Consider the following 19,717-nt stretch of genomic DNA (forward strand, 5'->3'; position numbering starts at 1 on the left):
TGCACACAGCAGAGAAGCTGGGCTCCTTCCACATTTTGGCGATTCTCAGGAGCTGCCAACAAAAACTCCCCCTGGGGCAAAGGAGGCTCAGAAATAGAAGCCAGAGATCCCACACGGGAGGGACACATGGCCAAGGGCCGCCCGGTCACATGGACAAGGGGCTCGTGGGTGGCGCTGAGAAAGCACCGAGAAGGGATGACCAGCACCCCTTCTTCCCCTTCCCTCCTCTTCCTTCTTTCCACAGGTGAAGGCAGAATCTCTGGGGATTCCTCAGAAACTGCAGCTCAAGGTCGATGTCGAGTCTGGGAAACTGATCATTAAGAAGTCCAAGGACAGTTCTGAGGACAAGTTCTACACCCACAAGAAAAGTAAGGCCCTTGCGTCCATAAAATCCTCATTCTGCAGATATCCTTCCTGTGGCCGCCGGCTATGCGGAGCAGGCTGTCGGGAAAGCCAGTCTTACCAGGAGCCTTCCACCCTCTGCTGGGGTACCTCCCAGCCCCCGCCCTGCCTGTGGTGCCTCTCCAGTTCTCAGGCTCCCCTCCTGTGCCCCCTACACCTTGAGGCCTGGCCAAGATGCTCCACCTGCTTCCTCCCACTCTGGGGAAACGAGCTCACGCTTGGCCCTGGGTGGTGGTTCCGTATACGTACGTGCTCTTCCTACTAGGAGGCGGGCTGATGTGCGTGGTCATGCTTGTGCTTGGTTCAGGCCTTGCTGATCAAATCAGGGTAGCACATCCCTAGGGTAGCACAGACGCAATTCAACCTGGCGTTAATGTCACGGGCTCTAAATTCAGACTGGACATTCCCAGCTCCGCCGCTTAGCACCTGTGTAACCTTGCACACGATCCTTAACCTTCCTGGGCCTCAGTTTCCTCATCTGTAAAATGGGGATGATAAGGTCCCTGTGAACTAATCCACATGGAAGTTTCCTTAGGAAAGCCTAGCACATAGGAGTCAACTCTGGGCAACTGAGGCTTTGCATTTCAAATAGTCTCATCAGTAAAATGGAAAATATTCCCACACCAAAGGCTAATGGAGAAGCTGCTATGGGCCAAGCACTGGGGATCCTAGGCAAGCAGAACAATCAAAGACTCTGCCCATGTGGAATTTACATCGCATTGCACTGAGTGGCCAGTAAGTATGTCAGTAGGATGATTTCAGCTATTACTGAGTGCTGGAAGCCACAGGTGATGGATGGAGAATAACTGGGGCTAGGAGGCAATTTGGGGGGCAGAGTCTGGAGTTGGCAGCCTTGTCAGTGTGGATGGAAAGTGAGAGCCAGCAGTGTGGCAAGCTCAGGGAAAGAGAAAGGCTAGAGAGAGGCTCTTGGAGGCGGGACCCCTGAAGGGAAACTGAATTTTGGGGGGCAACAGAACAGAGTGGTGGAAAATGCTGATATGGCCCTGACATCATTGCCTGGGCTCAGAGCCCCGCCTGCCAGGGAGGGGGCAGCTCCAAGCCTCAGTTTCTCCATCTGTAAAATGGGGGGGAGCCCATGTATCATCGCAGCATGATACTTTCTGAGCTCCATTTCCTCACTTGATATTGGTTTATCCTCACAAGGCTGACAGATTCCCCGAGACAGTACTAAGCACCACAGACTCATCCCTTAAATAAATTTCCACCCTAACACAACATTTTGTGTTCCAGTTCAGGTTTTCAAACCCCTGAAGACAAAGTCCCTCTGGTCCATAAGCAGTGTTTTTTTTATCCTTCAGGGATTCAAAATCTGTTTAGTAGCATATAACTAGGGATGCCAGATTTAGCAAATAAAAATACAGGATACCCAGTTAAACTTGAATTTCAGATAAACAATGAAAAATTTTAGTATAAGTATGTCCCATGCAATACTTGGAACATATTTATAAAGGTATGTTTTTTTCTGAAAAGGAATCCCAGGCAATCCCAGGCATGATCAGAATCTTTTGTTGTTAATAAAGTGGTATGAGAAGAGAAAGAACAGAGAAGAAAGCAGAAAACATCACAGGAGTTTCTGTAAACAGAAAACATCACAGTGCTTAGTTTCTCAGTCATGTCTGACTCTTTGAGACCCCATGGGCTGTACCCCACCAGGCTCATCTGCCCATGAGGTTTCTCCAGGCAAAAATACTGGAGTGGGTAGCCGTTTCCCTCTCCAGGGGATCTTCCCAACCCAGGGATTGAACCCAGGTCTCCCACATTGCAGGCGGATTCTTTACTGTCTGAGCCACCAGGGAAGCCCTTGCAAAGAGTAAAGGTAAATATTTTTTCATTAAACTTGTGTTGTAGTTATGCACATATGCACATACATATAGTCATTGTATACATGTGGTTACATGAAAACCCTTTTCTTGCTATCTGGAAGTGGGGAATTCTCATCTGGTTCTGCTAGAGGCCTGGCTTGTGGGATAGATAGAATATTCTGGAGACCGTTGGAGACCATGACTGATGGCCAGAGTTGAGAAACTGGGGAAATCCAGACTCACTAGCCTTGCGAAGCAGGTGCCTGTTGGGAGCGTGGGCTCCACACTGTCTGACCTCTGCTATTTAGCCCTGAGCTGAAGTGATCTTGAGAGATTGTCCTGGGTCAGCACCACCTGCCCTGAAGCTCTTGCCAGCAGAGGTGGCAGATGGGAGCAGGTCACGGCATGTCCCACACAGGTCTCTAGGGGACACAAGCCACAGCTTCGCCCCTCTGAGAGCATTGGCCTGAGCTGAGTATTCAGAGGGCAGATATTTGGCCTGACAGCCAAGCCCTGCAGATTCCTCCCATTGCCCCCAAGAAACCCTAGAGTTGGACCTCCATGGGAAATTGTTTGTTCAGCAAAAACTTGATGCCAGATGCTCTGCTGGGAACAGCAGGACAGAGGATAAGAACTTGCATAGGCTCCGAGGCTAGACTGCCCAGGTTCAGATCTAGGCTCCGCTACTTCCTTGCTGTATCATGTTGGCCTAGTGGCTTAACCACTCTGTGCCTCCATTTTCTCATCTGTGAAATGGGAATAATAGTAATGTCTCATAGGCTTGTCATGAGTAGATGAGCTAATGTGTGTGAGAGTACCTCCCTGTGCCTAATAGCAGCACTGGCCCCACAGCAAAGTGTCCAGGCAGAGGCCAGGGGACGGGGGTTGCCCCATATGCGTCTGCCCTGTCCTGAAACCTGCTCCTGAGTCCCACCTGGGCTGAGGCACCAAAGTCCAAGGGATGCTCTCAGGGCGGCAAGCGGATGGAAGTCTGGGGACCAGCCCTGTGCAGGAGGTGGGATACAGCCTGGAGAAGCAGGTAGATGGAGCAGGGAGGTGTCAGAAGCCCAGCCTGAAGTCTCAGGTCAGCTGCTTGTGAGCTTGATCTAGAGCCCTCTCTAGCAAGGAATGTGCAGGTTATCTAGGACCAACCAGATTGGAACTATGAATAATGGGCTACTGCACAAACGGAGTGTGGAGGGCCCACCCCAAATCCTGGTGGAGAGATAGCTGATTGAAATCGCCAAGAACTACAGTGTGTCCATGACTCTGTGGTCATGGTAGAAGCCCCTCCTGGAGTAGAGACAGAGCAGTGTCCTCAGTTTACTATTCTGTCAAATGGGTACAGTAGCATCCTGTAGGGCGGCCGTGAGTCTTAAGTAAACATCAAAGCACACAGTGCCGAGCATCTAGCAGATGCTCAATAAAATTGACTGTTACCACCATCCCCTGGAGGAGAACATGGCAGTCCACTCCGGTATTCTTGCCTGGAGAATCCCATGGACACAGGAGCCTGGAAGGTTACAGTCCGTGGGGTTGAAAAGAGTCGGATATGACTGAAGCAGCTGAGCATGAGCACTATCATCATGGTATAATTATCCCTCCAAGGCAGCTCTGAGGGAGGCAGGGAGCAGTGAGGAGGACAGCGCAGGAAAGGAAGCCCCTAAACACTGGAGTGTGGCGGCTGTCATACTCACAGAGTTGGGGTCACAGGGCAGGGGCAGGACTGATCCATCCACTGCCAACCTGGGCAGGAGAACCAGGGACTTACTGAAGGTGTGAGCACGGAGGACTCATGAGAGATCAGCTTAGAACTCTAAGTTCCTCTTCACTGTCATGGAGACTGACTTAGAACTGAAAGGGGTGGACCCAACTTTGATAAGAGGAAACGGAAGCCTCAGATGAGTAAGGAGATTGTCAGAGAGTGCCCGCTTGCTTGAGGTTTCTGAATTGAAAGAAACGCCTGTCAGGATTCTGAGAAGCACTGGGAATTCTTGTCAGTTAATTCAATGGACGTTTTTCTTTTGAACATCTCCTGTGGGCCAGCCCTGAGTTTGGCCCTCCCTCCAAGAATCTGTGGTTTAGGAGGGAAAGCTGACGTGAGCATGTATTACAGCGTGTGTCAGATGTGAGCTTAGCCCTGGAGGAGGACTGATTAGCTCTGTTGGTAAGGTGGTGCAGAGATGCCTCCCACCACAGAGGTGGCTCTGTCTGGGGCTTTGAAGGCTGAATAGGAATTCAAGTATGTGGTAGGGGAGGGGAGGGCACTTGGACTCAGAGAATGGCATGTGCAAGGAATGCCTCAGGATGTTAGGGAAATCAAATGTCACTTGCTGTGGCCCTGGAGGGAAGAGCAGTGGGGCATGGGGTCCCAGATGTGGGCAGGGCCTTGAATGCAGAGTAAGAGTTGGAGATGTTCTCCTGGGGGCTGGGGAGCACGGACGGGTTTACCATCTGGGGGGTGAGTGTACACTTTTGTGGCTTGTGAACACTGGGGAGGTGCCATGAGATCCTGGAGCGGGGATAGAGCTGAGCTGGAGACCAGTGGCCCTGAGAAAACCCAGCTGGAGTCCAGAATGAACTACTGTGGTATGGGTCTGTGAGCCCTTAAAAGAGAAGCACAGATGCCCTGGGCTTGCCAGCCAGCTGTCTGCGGCCTCACCAGCCTGGCTCCTGTCTTCCCTCAGTGTCGATGGGGCTTGGCTCATCCTCTGTCATGGCACCTGTCATATCAGATCACAATTACTGTTCACAAGTCCCCTCCCTCAAAGAGTGGGGTCTTCCCCTCACTCATCCTGGAATCCACAAGTTCTCGCACAGGACCTGGTTTCCGGTCGGTGCGTGCTCAGTGATTGCCAATTGAGCACTGGTAATGTCACTTATAAATTCCTGACCCCTCCACCATCAATGTGGGCTCCACAGGGCCCAGGAGGGCGGGGTGGGCGGTCTTTGTCCACTGTTAAATTCCCAAAATCTAGAACAGTGCTTGGCACAGAATATGTGATCAATAAACACATACTGGGTGCACGAATGAATGAATGACTGTGAGGCCAGTGAAAGGACACAGTTCATGTGGCTGTGTGTTTCGGTGGCTTCTTTGTAGCGGGTACTAGCGAGGCAGCGTGCCTCAGGGACAAGGGGCTCTGGGTAAACCACATTCACGTCTGCGGCCAGTAATGGTGTGACGCTGAGCGAGTGACTGAACTACTCCAAGCCTCCGTGTTCACGTCTGTAAAGTGGATTCCTATAGGGCTGCTGTGAGGGCTGGTGGGATGAGGCGTGTCCTTAGCAGTCCTGACGCAGTCAGATTCCAATCGTGGTGATTATTGTAAAGTGCTGCCCTCTTGGAGGAACTCTCTGACTGCAGGTGTTGGAGCTTCCTTGCCTTGTTCTGGTCACCACGTTCCTTAGTAGCTCTGGCATCAAGGTCTCCCACACGTAAGAAAGGCCAGCTGCCACGTAAGGAAATCATAATGTTCTCACTCACTGAGCAGCTACAACCTGCGGAGTGCTGGAGGTGTGAAGCTGAGCTAACCGGGTGTGCTCTTAGCCCCGAGGGAGGTTACATCCAAGGAAGGGTCAGGGAGAGAAAGAAACGAGTACACAAACCAGGAAGGCATCAGGGAGTGGTAAACTCTTCGTCTGGGAACTTAAATAGGAGGACACGCCAGTCATGGAGGAAATGACAAAATGCCGTTGGAGTTGACAGTTGAGCATCAAGAAGATACTGGCTATGCAAAAACCAGGGGCAGAGGCCCTTGGGCAGAGGTTTCAAGGAGTCAGCAAGTTCCAAGTGTGAGGAGGTGGGGAGGCTGGAGCACAGGTGGTGCAGAGATTGGGCACTTGGTGCCCACCATGGGGCCTCGGTGACCCAGGATGGTCTCTAAGTGCAATGCGCCACCAGTGAGTGCCTAGTCGCTCAGTCATGTCCAACTCTTTGCAACCCCATGGAGTGCAGCCCGCCAGGCTCCTCTGTCCACGAGGATTCTCGAGGCAAGAATACTGGAGTGGGTTGCCATGTCCTACTCCAGGGGATCTTTCTGACCCAGGGATCAAACACAAGTCTCCCACATTGCAGGCATTAAAGAAGTTTTAAGCAGGAGCATGGTGTGATCTGCCTTTAAAATGAACTCTAGCTGCTGTGCTGAGAATAAGTGATGGCAGGAGGCAGGCAGACATGCAGAGACCAATTAAAGGGCTGTGACAGCGAGGCAAGAGGTGGTGGTGGCTTGAGATGGGGAAAAATGGACAGACTGGGAATGTTCTGGAGGTGTGCTCAGTCACTCAGTTATGTCCACCCCGTGGACTGTGGCCTGCATCTGTCTATGGGATTCTCCAGGCAAGAATACTGAAGTTGGTAGTCATTCCTTCTCCAGAGGATCTTCCCAATCCAGGAATAGAACCCGGGCCTTCTGCATTGCAGGCAGATTCTTTACCATCTGAGCCAACCAGGGAAACCCAAAAGTGAAAATGTTAGTTGCTCAGTCCTACCTAACTCTTTGTGACCCCATAAACTATAGCCCACCACGCTCCTCTGTCCATGGAGTTCTCCAGGCAAGAATACTGGAGTGGGTAACCATTCCTTCTCCAGGGGATCTTCCCAACCCAGGGACTGAACCTGGGTCTCCTACATTGTAGGCCCATTCTTTACTGTCTGAGCTACCAGGGGAGCCTGTGATCTACAGGTTCTGGGGGTAGACCTGCCCATACCTAATAATAGATGAGATGGAGAGGGACAAGGGGTGGGAACAAGTGGGTCACTTACTGAACCTGCTAACACTCATATTAATATTAATAACACTAATCGGGACTTCCCTGATACCTCAGTTGGTAAAGAATCTGCCTGCAATGCAGGAGACCCTGGTTCGATTCCTGGGTCAGGAATATCCGCTAGAGAAGGGATGGGCTACCCACTCCAGTATTCTTAGGCTTCCCTTGTGGTTTAGCTGGTAAAGAATCCACCTGCAATGCGGGAGACCTGGGTTCAGTCCCTGGGTTGGGAAGATTCCCTGGAGAAGGGAAAGGCTACCCACTCCAGTATTCTGGCCTGGAGAATTCCATGGACTGTATAGTCCATGGAGTCACAAAGAGTCAGACACAACTGAGCAGCTTTCACTTTAATACTAATTCTGAGCCAGCAAGACCTCACATCCCAGGGAAGCCACACGGTCCTACAAGTAGATGTGAAGGAAATCCATACGTTTAGAGGTAAGGAGACACAGCCTAACAGCAGCAGATTTGGAAGAGTTCGGGCATTCCAGTAGTGGGTAAGACTCATGCCGTGGCACATTTACCGCTGCTGATAAGGCCGATGGGCTTTCTGAGAGCAGGGAACCCCCACGATTTCCCTTGAGTGAAACTTCAGCTCAAGAGGGTAGCTGAACACACACAGGATTGCCTTTTCCCTTCGTAAAGGCAAAACTCAGAGGGACAAAGAAAACAGGAAAGAAAATGAGGGCAACACAATTCTGAAAAGTGATGGATCATGATAACCATGCCATAGGAACCAAAACAGCTAAATTTTAAATGTATCATAGGAAAAGCTGAGACGCCTGACTCACACCACAGAACCACAAAGGGCTGAGGAATTGATAGCATCGGGGCGCCTGGAGTGAGGGTGAAGCTGGGGTTATAAACAGCAGGATTGGATACAAATCTTTTTAAAGACTTAGACCCACCAGCTCCCCGTCCATTCCACACAGCCAGTGGCTTCCCCTCACACGTTAGGCAGAAGACCTAAAGTTTGAGGAGGTTAGGGACTGGGAGACCCGGGCATGGTGAGGGCGGAGGAATCTACCAAATACAGAGGACTCGACAACAGGTATTTCTGAATGCTGAGATGCCAGCCTGTATCCTTACCCAGCTTGGGATGCTGCCAGCCAGGCCAACTACCTGCAGGCAGGAAGATGACCAGCCCAGGAACAAAAATCCAAAGACACTGCCATGAAGAGGTTCCCCATGAATCAGCCCATGAGATCACCCCATGGAGAAACCTTGCTGGACAGTCCCCACTGTCACAGTTGGGACCCAAGGACCCCCAGTCATTGGAGGGAAGCCTGCAATAGGAGAAGACTCAAGGCAGAAATAAGCAAAAAGACAAACTTGGAGGAAATAAATTATGATGGTTTAAAAGAAACTGGGCCGTGAAACCAGAACAGAATGCTATTCAAGGAACATTCAGAGAACAAAATAAAAGTGAAGAAAAAGGAGGAGGAGGAAGGGAGTGGAAGGAGATTGGTAAGAAGAAATAAAACATTATAGCAGAATTTTTTTCAGAAAATTTTAAAATAAAAACTCAAAGGAAGGGTGGAAAGATAAAATTGAGGAAAACTCCCAGAAAGTAGAACAAAAGGATAAAAGGAAGGAAAATAGGAGAGAAGAGGTTTTTAACAATTAGAAGACCAGTCCAGGAGATCCAGTACCAACATAATCAGTCAGTCAGAGAAAACACGGAAATGGTGAGAAATTTCATTAAAGAAATAATTCAAGAAAGGTCCTCAGGACTGAACACCACCAGTTTCCAGACTAAAAACGGCCCACCATATTCCAACATAGCCTGAGGCATAGCAGTGTTGAAAAGTCTCACAATACTGGATTCTAAGAAAAGATCCCCAAAACTTCAAAGCAAAAGATAGATTACAGACTGTGTCACGGGTCCCCAGTGCTTCCCGGGTGGCTCAGTGGTAAAGAATCCACCTGCCAATGCAGGAGACATTAAAGGGCTTGGGTTTGATCCCTGGGTCAGGAAGATCCCCTGGAGAAGGAAATGGCAACCCACTCCAGTATTCTTGCCTGGGAAATCCCATGGGCAGAGGAACCTGGTGGGCTACAGTCCATGGGGTCGCAAAGGAATTGGACATGGCTTAGTGACTAAAGAACAACAACATGGGTCCCCAAGATCATATGTAGGTTAACTGAGTCTCTGGGAAAATTCCCAGGACTCAGCATGGAGTCATATCGCTGTGATTCACTGCGGTTGAAAGGACACAGAGTATAGTCAGCAAAAGGAAAGGATGCCTGGGGTGAAGTCCAGGAGAGACCAGGCAGCAGCTTCCAGAAGCCCCTCCCCTCGGAGGCACATAGCACGAGCTGAATTCATCCCTCGCTGAGTTGTGACAACACGTGTGAAATGCCATCTACCAGGGGTGCTTGTTAGGGACTCAGCATCCCAGGATTTCACTGCGGGCTGGTCACAGGGGAATAAATAGATGGGGAAACAGTGGCAGACTTTATTTTGGGGGGCTCCAGAATCACTGCAGATGGTGACTGCAGTGAAATGAAAAGATGCGTACTCCTTGGAAGGAAAGTTACGACCAACCTAGACAGCATATTAACAAGCAGAGACATTATTACTCTGCCAACAGAGGCCCATCCAGTCGAGGATGTGGTTTTTCCAGTAGTCATGTAAGGATGTGAGAGTTGGACTATGAAGAAAGTTGAGCACCGAAGAATTGATGCTTTTGAACTGTGGTGTTGGAGAAGACTCTTGAGAGTCCCTTGGACTTCAAGGAGATCCAACCAGTCCATCCTAAAGGAGATCAGTCCTGAATATTCGTTGGAAGGACTGATGTTGAAGCTGAAACTCCAATACTGTGGCCACTTGATGTGAAGGGCTGACTCACTTGAAAAGACCCTGATGTTGGGAAAGATTGAAGGTGGGAGGAGAAGGGGACAACAGAGGATGAGACGGTTGGATGGCATCACTGACTCAATGGACGTGAGTTTGAGTAAACTCCGGGAGTCGGTGATGGACAGGGAGGCCTGGCATGCTGCAGTCCGTGGGGTCGCAAAGAGTCGGACACGACTGAGTGACTGAACTGAACTGAGCTGGTCGCCTAGTCACCTTCAGCCTGGTACACACCCAGAGTCCAGACTCTCAGGGGAAGCCCAGTTAGTGTTGGTTGCTCAGTTGTGTCTGACTCTTTGTGACCCCATGACTGTAGCCCAGGAGGAAAACTAGTATTCAGCATAAACCACACTGTTCGTACAGGTAGCACAGGCATAGTGAGTTGCTCTTAGTTCCTGGCATGCTGGGGACCCTTCTCAAATCCAAAGTCCTGGATGCCAACCAAGGCCACCTTCAAGCAAACTCTCCCAGGACAGCAGTCAGGCCTGCCTGGGAACTCTTCTGCATGTAGGCGGATCGGAATGACATTTTATGTCTCAGTAGTAATGCTGCGAACCAGAAATGATGGAGCAGGGTCTCGAGAGCCCTGAGGAAAATTATTCCCAACTTAGAGCTGTGTCAGGGAAGTGCGAGTATAGCGTTTTCAGGCATTCGAAGCCTCCAAAAGTGTCTCGCCCCATCCCCTTTCTTGGAAAGCTGCTAGAGATGTTGCTCTACCAAAATGAAGGTGTAAGCTGAGGAAGAGGAAGACATGGGGATCCAATACAAGTGAGACAGGGGTGAATGGATTTCCTGGATGATGGAGAGGGCGGGCCCTAAGTCATGGCTCTGCATCAGACCTTGAGGTCACTGGTCTGCAGAGAAGACCCAGAGGCCCTGGGAGAGAAACCGGCAGGGCATTGAAACTGATGAAAGCTCTTGGCCTCACGGCAGAGAGAATTACAGAGGGAGAGTGAGGACCAATGGAAAAATATGGCAATTAACTCCAGGAAAAAAACAGAAAGTTGTGTAGGAAAAAGAAAGCAGTCGAGGCTTGTCTGTCAAGAGCATTCCCATAATAACAAACACGGAATGTTTATCCAGCCAAAATGATGATGTTATTATTAGAGGGATGGTGGAGACACTGAAATTGTACACGGACAGGGGGAGGGGAATGGTGAGGTGGGGAAAGAGGCTGTAAATGTGAAAGAGAGCTAAATCTTCATCCTCTGTGGTGGGAAGTCCATATGTAATAGGAAGTACGTAAGACTGAAACACCAGGAAGTAGCAATATAAGCATCTTTTTGAAAGACATGAAGTATTAATAACATTCACAACAAAAAAATCCATTCAGGGAATTGAAAGTGAGTGCCTCTAGGGAGCAGGACACTGGAGGGAGGTGGAGTTGGGAAGTACTATTGTTCATAATGATTTGAGCCTCTTTTAATCATTGACAGAAGCACAAATATTTAATTTTTCATTTAGATATAAATTGCAAACAAGCACAAGAAGGAAGGGAGGAAGAGAAGGAAGGGAGAGAGGGAGGGAGCTGAAAAGATGGACAGGCACGCTGTCTCTGCCCTGATCAGGCCACCTCCTCCCATTCCAGGCTCCACCCTTCCCAACCCTGAGCTCCTCCCTGGAAGAGCAGCAAGGAGCAAGAATCTGGGAGACCAGGCACAGATTTGGTGCTCAGCCTGGGCCCGGAAAAGTCAGACTGCTGAGGTCAGGTGCCAGAGTGCCCTGGAGACTCTTCACGTGTTGGAGGATAATGAGAAAAGTAAATTTCCATCCCTCTTAAGTCCTGCAGCTCATCAAGTCTCAGAAGTTTCTGAACAAGTTGGTGATCCTGGTGGAAACAGAGAAGGAGAAGACCCTGCGGAAGGAGTACGTTTTTGCTGACTCCAAAGTAAGTGACCACAAAGCCCTAGGACGAGCCAGGAGGGGAGTGAGGGAGGCATGGTTTCTGAGGCTTGCTGGGTGCCTGGAAGTGGGTACCAGGTACCGTCAGCTCGCTCAACTCTCACACCCACTTCCCACCTGAAGCCAAGCCCAGGAAGGTGGAGGGAATGCAGGCCAGCTAGTAGCCCCATCTGCAACCTCTGCCAGCACGCCAGCCTGTGGAAGAGTGCCTCCTTTATCATCCATGTCTTACCAGCGCTGAGCCCCCTTGGGAGGCTTTGAGCTTCCCTGGGATGCACCCGGAGGCCCTCGGAGACACCCCAGATTTAAATCTGAGTCTCAACCAGCACCCCCTCCATTTCTACACTTGCACAGCCCCCAAGCAGAAGTGAGATTCCCTACCAGGTCTGGCTGCTGGAATAAGAGGTGGGTGGGCTGATGGAGAAACTTGGGATCTGGGCGTTGTGGGGGCCTCTGTACAGACAGAGTCTCTGACCTGAGCCCTCACCTCACACGTGCCAACCAGGTGCAGAAACCCAGCATTGCGGCCCTGCTGTTTATCCTGCAAGCGTGTGGCTCCGCTGAGCCAGGCACGGGGCTCCCAGCACGTCAAGGGTGGCTGACTGTGTCGGCCCCGCGGTGGAGGGACAGGGCTCCTGGCACGGGCCCACGGGGACTGCCCCATGGAGTGCTGGAACCTGGCTGTGTCTACCTGTGTGGCAGGGGAGAGCTGATAGGAGGCCAGTGGGGACTCTGTGGGCCCCAGAATTAGCTGAGAGGATGAAAAGGACTGAGAGGAATGATCGAGAAGGAACTGGGGAGAAACAAGGAAGTGAGTTCCAGACAGGTGGGGGACGCATCGTGCTGGGCACATGGGCAGAGGTCCAAAACCCACTTGTGCTCATGGTCACATGCTCAGAAGATGAGGTACAAGGGTAAACCGAGGCACGTAGTTCTGAGCTGCCCCTAGACGCAGATTTCCCATACAGACAGCCACTGTAATTCTCAGTGAGCTGCTTTCTTCAGCTGCAACTTAGATTTGCAATTAAATTAGACTGAATGATAGGAGATTGCCATCTACAGAGGTCTGAGACTGTCAAACATGGCTATTTCACATGGTGTAGCCGAAAACTCTGGGCCACACTTGGTCCGCCCGCCTCTGCTATTGAACGGTAAGCTACTAGACGGCCACGTCCACTCTGTGCCCTGCTGTGTACAGGACAACAGAGTGAAGCCTACAGGGAAGGACAGCCTTCGTGGGGTCTTTTCTTTCTCGTTAGTTTCTTTCATTTAAATTTTCTTTCATTACATGAGTAATCTAATTCTTATTGGTAAAAAATAACTGATACAAATAAAAAGTTTAAAATAGAAAACACTCATATACACTAGTAATCCTTGGATTCTGTCTTTCAGGATGGTTTTTGTGTGTGTTTTGAAAAATACAAATGCAATGGTGCTGTTCATAGCTTTTTGTCAATTGGCTTTTCATGCCAAACAATGTATCTTGACCATCCACCCTTGTTGATGAAGTGTTTTTGCACCCAAATTTTTAAAATCTGTGGTCTTCTGGCCTATGGATGACCCATAAAACATTTAGCAATTCCCCTCCTAGGGCTGGACACGAAGGCCTCTAGGATTTTCTGTGTTGAAACACATGCTTCTGTCCCCATGATGTGGTCGGGTCTTCGCAGGGTCCCTGGTTCTTTCCTTAGTCGAGTCCTTGCAGAGGAAGGTCGGGGTTAGAGAAAAGCCTCTCTCTTAAGACCTCAGGCACGTATTTCCAGATGGCTCTGCTGGAAGTCGGCACTGATCCGCTCTCCCCCCAGTTTTCTCAAAGCTGACCAGTCCTTTGAAAGTGTCATGTGCAGGGAGGCGGAGGCCTTTCTGAGTCTGTCTGCCCTTCAATCCCTAGAAGAGAGAAGGTTTCTGCCAGCTCCTCCAGCAGATGAAGAACAAGCACTCGGAGCAGCCGGAGCCTGACATGATCACCATCTTTATCGGCACCTGGAACATGGGTGGGTCCGCCTGCCGCCCTGCCTCCCGGTCCCGCTCAAGGGCTCTGCTTTGCTGCCTCGGGCACCCTCGCCCCACCCCCAGCCCCTAGATGCGGGTACCCATCCTGAGACCAGAGGCAAAAGAAAGGAGCGCTGGGATTCTCAGCCGCCAAGTGCAGCTGAAAGGGGTTACGTACGTAGTTGCCAGAAATGGAAAGTTTTAGGTAAAGAGTTTGAATATATAGGTGAACGGGCCCTTGGGCACCTTCCGGCCTTGGGCAACTCGCCGAGGGGCTTCAGGCCTGGAAGAAGGAACCTCCTCTTTGATTTGGGCTGCCAGATTTATTGAGCGACAAAGAGGAAAAAAAGATGATGCCCAGCTGAATTTGAATTTCATGTAAACAACAAATTATTTTTTAGTATAAGAATTTAGCTAGAAATACATAACTGTGTGTGCTCAATTGTTCAGTCGTGTTTGACTCTTTTGCTGTCCCATGGACTGTAGCCGACCAGGCTCCTCTGTCCATGGAATTTTCCAGGCAAGACAAGTATGGAGTGGGTTGCCATTGCCTTCTCCAGCAGATCTTCTCGGCCTAGGGATTGAACCCGTGTCTCCTGCATTGGCAGGTGGATTCTACCACTGAGCCCCCTGGGAAGCAGAAATACATACTAAATATATATTAAGCTAAATATATATGCTATGTATATTTACATACTAATATATCCCAAGTATAATATCTTAAATAAATTAATGTACTATAGTACACTGAATATAATTACACTAAATAATTATTTAGTATAACAGTTCAGTTAGAAGTGCAAATATACACCAAATATCCATTGTGCTAAACATGCATAGTGTATACTCAGGTGCTAATACACATTTTTATACTAATCTGAGTTATACTAAGTAATTACTTAGTTTAAATATTCAGTTAGAAATTTTAAAAAATTAAGTAGATACAGAAGTTCCAGTCAATTTGAATTTTAGATAGTTACTGCACGGGACATACTTATTCCAAAAAGTATCCATTGTTTATCTGAAATTTGAATTTAACTGGGCATGTCTCCCCCACTTTGGTCTGGAGCAGAATCAGGGCCACCGCCCTCCCGATGCAGTAGACTAGTCACCTGGGAGGAAGTGGCTGAGCAGAGGGAGTGGGAATCTGAATGAAAAAGCTACATGGGACCCCTGGTCTGTCGCTGGGTGGAAGATGGGCTGGACTCAGGGAACTCAGGAGAGTTGCCCCCCGTCCTGGTTGCACTAGCCTCAGCTTCCCCAGGTCTTCATGCCCAGAAACCCGAAGAGTCACAGCCACGCTGAAGTATTGGGTTGGTAAAAAAATCTCATTTGGGTTTTACTGGAACGAACTTTTTGGTCAACCCAACAGAATGCGGGCCTAGTTCCTGTGTCCCTCAGTCTCAGCCACTGTTTCTCATTGGCCGCCTGAGTCCCTCAGCTCTCACACCCAGGGTTTCATGCACACAGGTGCCTGGCCCTTTCCCCTCTTTCCTTCTGCAAGCATGGAAATCTTTGATTTGGCTGTGCACCGTCCAGGTGAACAGCTGCAGACATGCCCTTCACATGCCATGGAAGGAGCTGACTGGGGCAGCGTGGGAGGGTCTCCCGAGCAGAGACCACCAGGCCCCAGGGCTTATGTTCCCACGCTGAATCACAGCGGGAGTAGAGGTCAGGTCACTCCAGTTCTTGGCTTCTTGGCAGTCGTGAGCCAGGACAGTTTTCTCTCTGGGGGTAAAAAAAAGTTGACTCAACCTCCAAGATTTGGGGGGAAATAAATCTTTATCATTGTTTCTTTATTGAGCTGTTTAGGCTCAGGTTTTCCAATGGCAGTAGAGGTGGGCCGGGAGTAGGGGCTCCAGGCTCTTCGGTTCCTCTGGCTGACTCCTGCACGGCCTCTCTCAGTGTTCGGCTGAGATCTCTCTTGTGCAATGAGAGCATTGCTGTCTCCTAACTGTGGGTTAGAAGGCTCCATCCTAAACCTGTCAGCTGACAGCACTGTCTCAGTGGAGACAATGGAGAGTAATCTCCTCAAGGCCTGTGTCCCAGTTACACTATAGCCCCAAAGACTAGGACAGTGGCTGACATCTGTGCTATGAGTTCAAGTTGCCATGTGGAATCTTCGAGTGTTTCTGGCCTTTGAAACTTAATGCTGTCTTTACAAAGCAATGTAACATCCTGGGACACAATAGTGCCTCGCTCTGTACCTAAGGTACTTCGTTGGGCGGCCTGACTGGTTTTCAGGGACTATGTGACCCCCTGCCCCACCCCCATGTTTCCCCTGCGTCTGTTCTGACTGCTCCTGATGTACCTTTGACTCACTTGGTGTTGGGTTTTGCTGTTGAAGGTAACGCCCCCCCTCCCAAGAAGATCACGTCCTGGTTTCTCTCCAAGGGGCAGGGAAAGACGCGGGATGACTCAGCTGATTACATCCCCCATGACATCTACGTGATCGGGACCCAGGAGGACCCCCTGGGAGAGAAGGAGTGGCTGGAGATACTCAAACACTCCCTGCAAGAGGTCACCAGCATGACCTTTAAAACAGTGAGTGGTGGCCGTGGCCCCAGGTGGGACACCTGGGCAGTGGACCTGGCAAGTTGGGAGCATCTTGGGGGCAAGAGTGTGCTCAGTGGTCCCCCTGCCGTTCAGGGCCAGAGAGGCTCACCTGCATCCAATGATTAATGGTGTCCCTGGGCGTTGCTGATCACTGGGGTGGTCCCTCTCCCTTGCCCTAGCTTGTAGGTAACCTTTACTTCCTCGAAATCTAGTCAGTGCTGGCCCTATCTTTAAGACAACTTTGCGTCATCTGTGAAGCATCCTTAGGGGTCCCCTAAAGTATAGGGATGACCGGCAGGCCGCCCCACACCTGAGAGCGAGGGCTGGGTGTGAAACTCTTGCTCTGGAGTCAAGCACTGTGTCCTAGCCCAGGGTCACAGCACTGTCCCCCCCGCCAGATCGCCATCCACACCCTCTGGAACATCCGCATCGTGGTGCTGGCCAAGCCGGAGCACGAGAACCGGATCAGCCACATCTGCACCGACAACGTGAAGACAGGCATCGCCAACACGCTGGGTGAGCCGGGGTGGGGGGTGTGTTCTGCGTAAGCTCATTTCTGCCCACACTCGCGTGTCTATCCCTTCTGGGATGGGTGGTCCTCCCAGCCTCCACGTGCTCCGGATGGTCCTCCCAGACTACATGCACTCGGGGTCTACCCCAGTGCTTCTGAGGATCTGCCAGAATGCTGTTGTGACTCAACACCTCTCAGGAGGAGCCCAACATTCTTGTGTTTCCGACGAACTCCCAGTGGTGTCAGGGCCGCTGGCTGACAGACCCCACCTTGAGTATCAGGGATCAAGGACAGGGGTCAACAGCCGTGCTGTGAAGGGTCAGGAAGTAAATATGTTAGGCTTTTCAGTCCATGCGCAATTTCTCAGCCCTGCTGCCGTCACACGAGAGCAGCTGCAGACAACAGCAACTTGGAAGAGCACGGCCGTGTTGTAGAGAACTGTTATCTACCAACAGGTGGAGGCTTGGTTCGGCCCCTGGTCTAGACCTAGACAGACTCAGGTGGAGGCGGAAACGCTGCTATCAGCCATGAGCCAGTGGGACCAGTCAGGCTGCTTCAGAGAACTGACACAGATGCGGAGGGCTGCATATGTATGTGTGTGAGTGTGTGTGTGTAAGAGAGTATGTGAGTCTGAATGTGAATGTGTATGTGAGTTTTTTGTGTCTTTTCAGTCTGTCTGTGTGTGTTTGTGAATTTGTCAGTCTGTGAGTGTGTGTGTGAGCCTGTGTCAATGTGTCTGTGAGTGTGAGTCTGTCTGTGTGTCTGTCAGTCTGTGTATGTGTCTGTCAGTCTATATGTATGAATGTGACTCTGTCAGTCTGTATGTCTAAGTGCGAGTCTGTCATTCTGTATGTGAGTCTGTTTGTGAGTGTTAGTCACCTGTGTATGTGTGTCTGTCAGTCTGTGTGTGTCTGTGAGTGAGTCTGTCAGTCTGCGTGTGTGAGTGTGAGTCTGTCAGTCTGTGTGTGGCTGTGAGTCTGTCAGTCTGTGAGTGTAAGTCTGTCAATCTATGTGTGTGGCTATGAGTGAGTCTCTCAGTCTGTGAGTGTGAGTCTGTCAGTCTGTGAGTGTGAGTCTGTCAGTCTGTGTGTGTGTCTGTGAGTGAGTCTGTCAGTCTGTGTGTGTATGACTGTGAATGTGAGTGTGTCAGTCTGTGAGTATAAGTCTGTCAGTCTGTGTATGTGAGTGGGAGTCTGTCATTCTGTATGTGAGTCTGTTTGTGAGTGTTAGTCACCTGTGTATGTGTGTCTGTCAGTCTGTGTGTGTCTGTGAGTGAGTCTGTCAGTCTGCGTGTGTGAGTGTGAGCCTGTCAGTCTGTGTGTGGCTGTGAGTCTGTCAGTCTGTGAGTGTAAGTCTGTCAATCTGTGTGTGTGGCTATGAGTGAATCTCTCAGTCTGTGAGTGTGAGTCTGTCAGTCTGTGAGTGTGAGTCTGTCAGCCTGTGTGCGTGTCTGTGAGTGAGTCTGTCAGTCTGTGTGTGTATGACTGTGAATGTGAGTGTGTCAGTCTGTGAGTATAAGTCTGTCAGTCTGTGTATGTGAGTGGGAGTCTGTCATTCTGTATGTGAGTCTGTTTGTGAGTGTGTTAGTCAGCCTGTGTATGTGTGTCTGTCAGGCTGTGTGAATATGACTCTCAGTCTGTATATGAATGTGTCTGTCAGTCTGTGAGTGTAAGTCTGTCAGTCTGAGTCTGTCAGTCTGTGTGTGTCTCTGAGTGAGTCTGTCAGTCTGTGTGCATGTCTGTGAGTGAGTCTGTCAGTCTGTGTGTGTGTGACTGTGAATGTGAGTGTGTCAGTCTGTGAGTATAAGTCTGTCAGTCTGTGTATGTGAGTGTGACTGTCAGTCTGTATGTGTGAGTGCGAGTCTGTCATTCTGTATGTGAGTCTGTTTGTAAGTGTGTTAGTCAGCCTGTGTATGTGTGTCTGTCAGTCTGTGAGTGTGAATCTGTCAGTCTGTGTGCGTGTCTGTGAGTGAGTCTGTCAGTCTGTGTGTGTGTGACTGTGAATGTGAGTGTGTCAGTCTGTGAGTATAAGTCTGTCAGTCTGTGTATGTGAGTGTGACTGTCAGTCTGTATGTGTGAGTGCGAGTCTGTCATTCTGTATGTGAGTCTGTTTGTAAGTGTGTTAGTCAGCCTGTGTATGTGTGTCTGTCAGTCTGTGAGTGTGAATCTGTCAGTCTGTGTGCGTGTCTGTGAGTGAGTCTGTCAGTCTGTGTGTGTGTGACTGTGAATGTGAGTGTGTCAGTCTGTGAGTATAAGTCTGTCAGTCTGTGTATGTGAGTGTGACTGTCAGTCTGTATGTGTGAGTGCGAGTCTGTCATTCTGTATGTGAGTCTGTTTGTGAGTGTGTTAGTCAGCCTGTGTATGTGTGTCTGTCAGGCTGTGTGAATGTGACTCTCAGTCTATATATGAATGTGTCTGTCAGTCTGTGAGTGTAAGTCTGTCAGTCTGTGGACGTGAGTCTGTCAGTCTGTGTGTGTGTCTGTGAACGTGAGTCTGTCAGTCTGTGAGTGTGAATCTGTCAGTCTATGTGTGTGAGTGTGAGTCTGTCAGTCTGTGTGTGAGTGGCGGGGAGTGCATAGGGGCAGGTGCACCCACATGGGGGCCGTGGGTGGCACTGAGGGTGAGGCCAACGATTTCTGGTGCTTGGCGTCAGGGACAGGACAGAGCCCCAGAGGCGACAGGAAATAGAACTGCCGCCACTGAACGTGAAAAGCTCCCTCAGCCTTTCTGCTCACAAACCGCAAGCTGCCCGCGTCCACACCCACTTGTCCGCCTTCCTTCCTGTGGCAGCAGCTGCCCTGCTCCGACGCCCACGCCCTCTGCTGCCCAGGAACCCGCTTCTAGCCCTCGAGCCCCTCTGCGGGGCTGCCCGCCCCCTCCACCAGCCGCCAGCCACAGTCTGCTC

General features: G+C 50.3%; 1 protein-coding gene across 1 annotated transcript in view; it reads left to right on the top strand.

The window, feature by feature from the left end:
* The window catches only part of INPP5D (inositol polyphosphate-5-phosphatase, 145kDa), a 141,387-nt gene that overhangs the window by 83,436 nt on the left and 38,234 nt on the right, over positions 1–19,717 (top strand). The window contains 5 exon segments of the mRNA XM_010841232.1: positions 245–368; positions 11,634–11,740; positions 13,646–13,748; positions 16,094–16,290; positions 16,701–16,818. Coding sequence (XP_010839534.1) covers positions 245–368; positions 11,634–11,740; positions 13,646–13,748; positions 16,094–16,290; positions 16,701–16,818 — 649 coding nt within the window.

The sequence above is a fragment of the Bison bison genome, unplaced genomic scaffold (genome assembly GCF_000754665.1).
Source record: "Bison bison bison isolate TAMUID 2011002044 unplaced genomic scaffold, Bison_UMD1.0 scf7180017864158, whole genome shotgun sequence".
NCBI classification, from domain to species: Eukaryota; Metazoa; Chordata; class Mammalia; order Artiodactyla; family Bovidae; genus Bison; species Bison bison.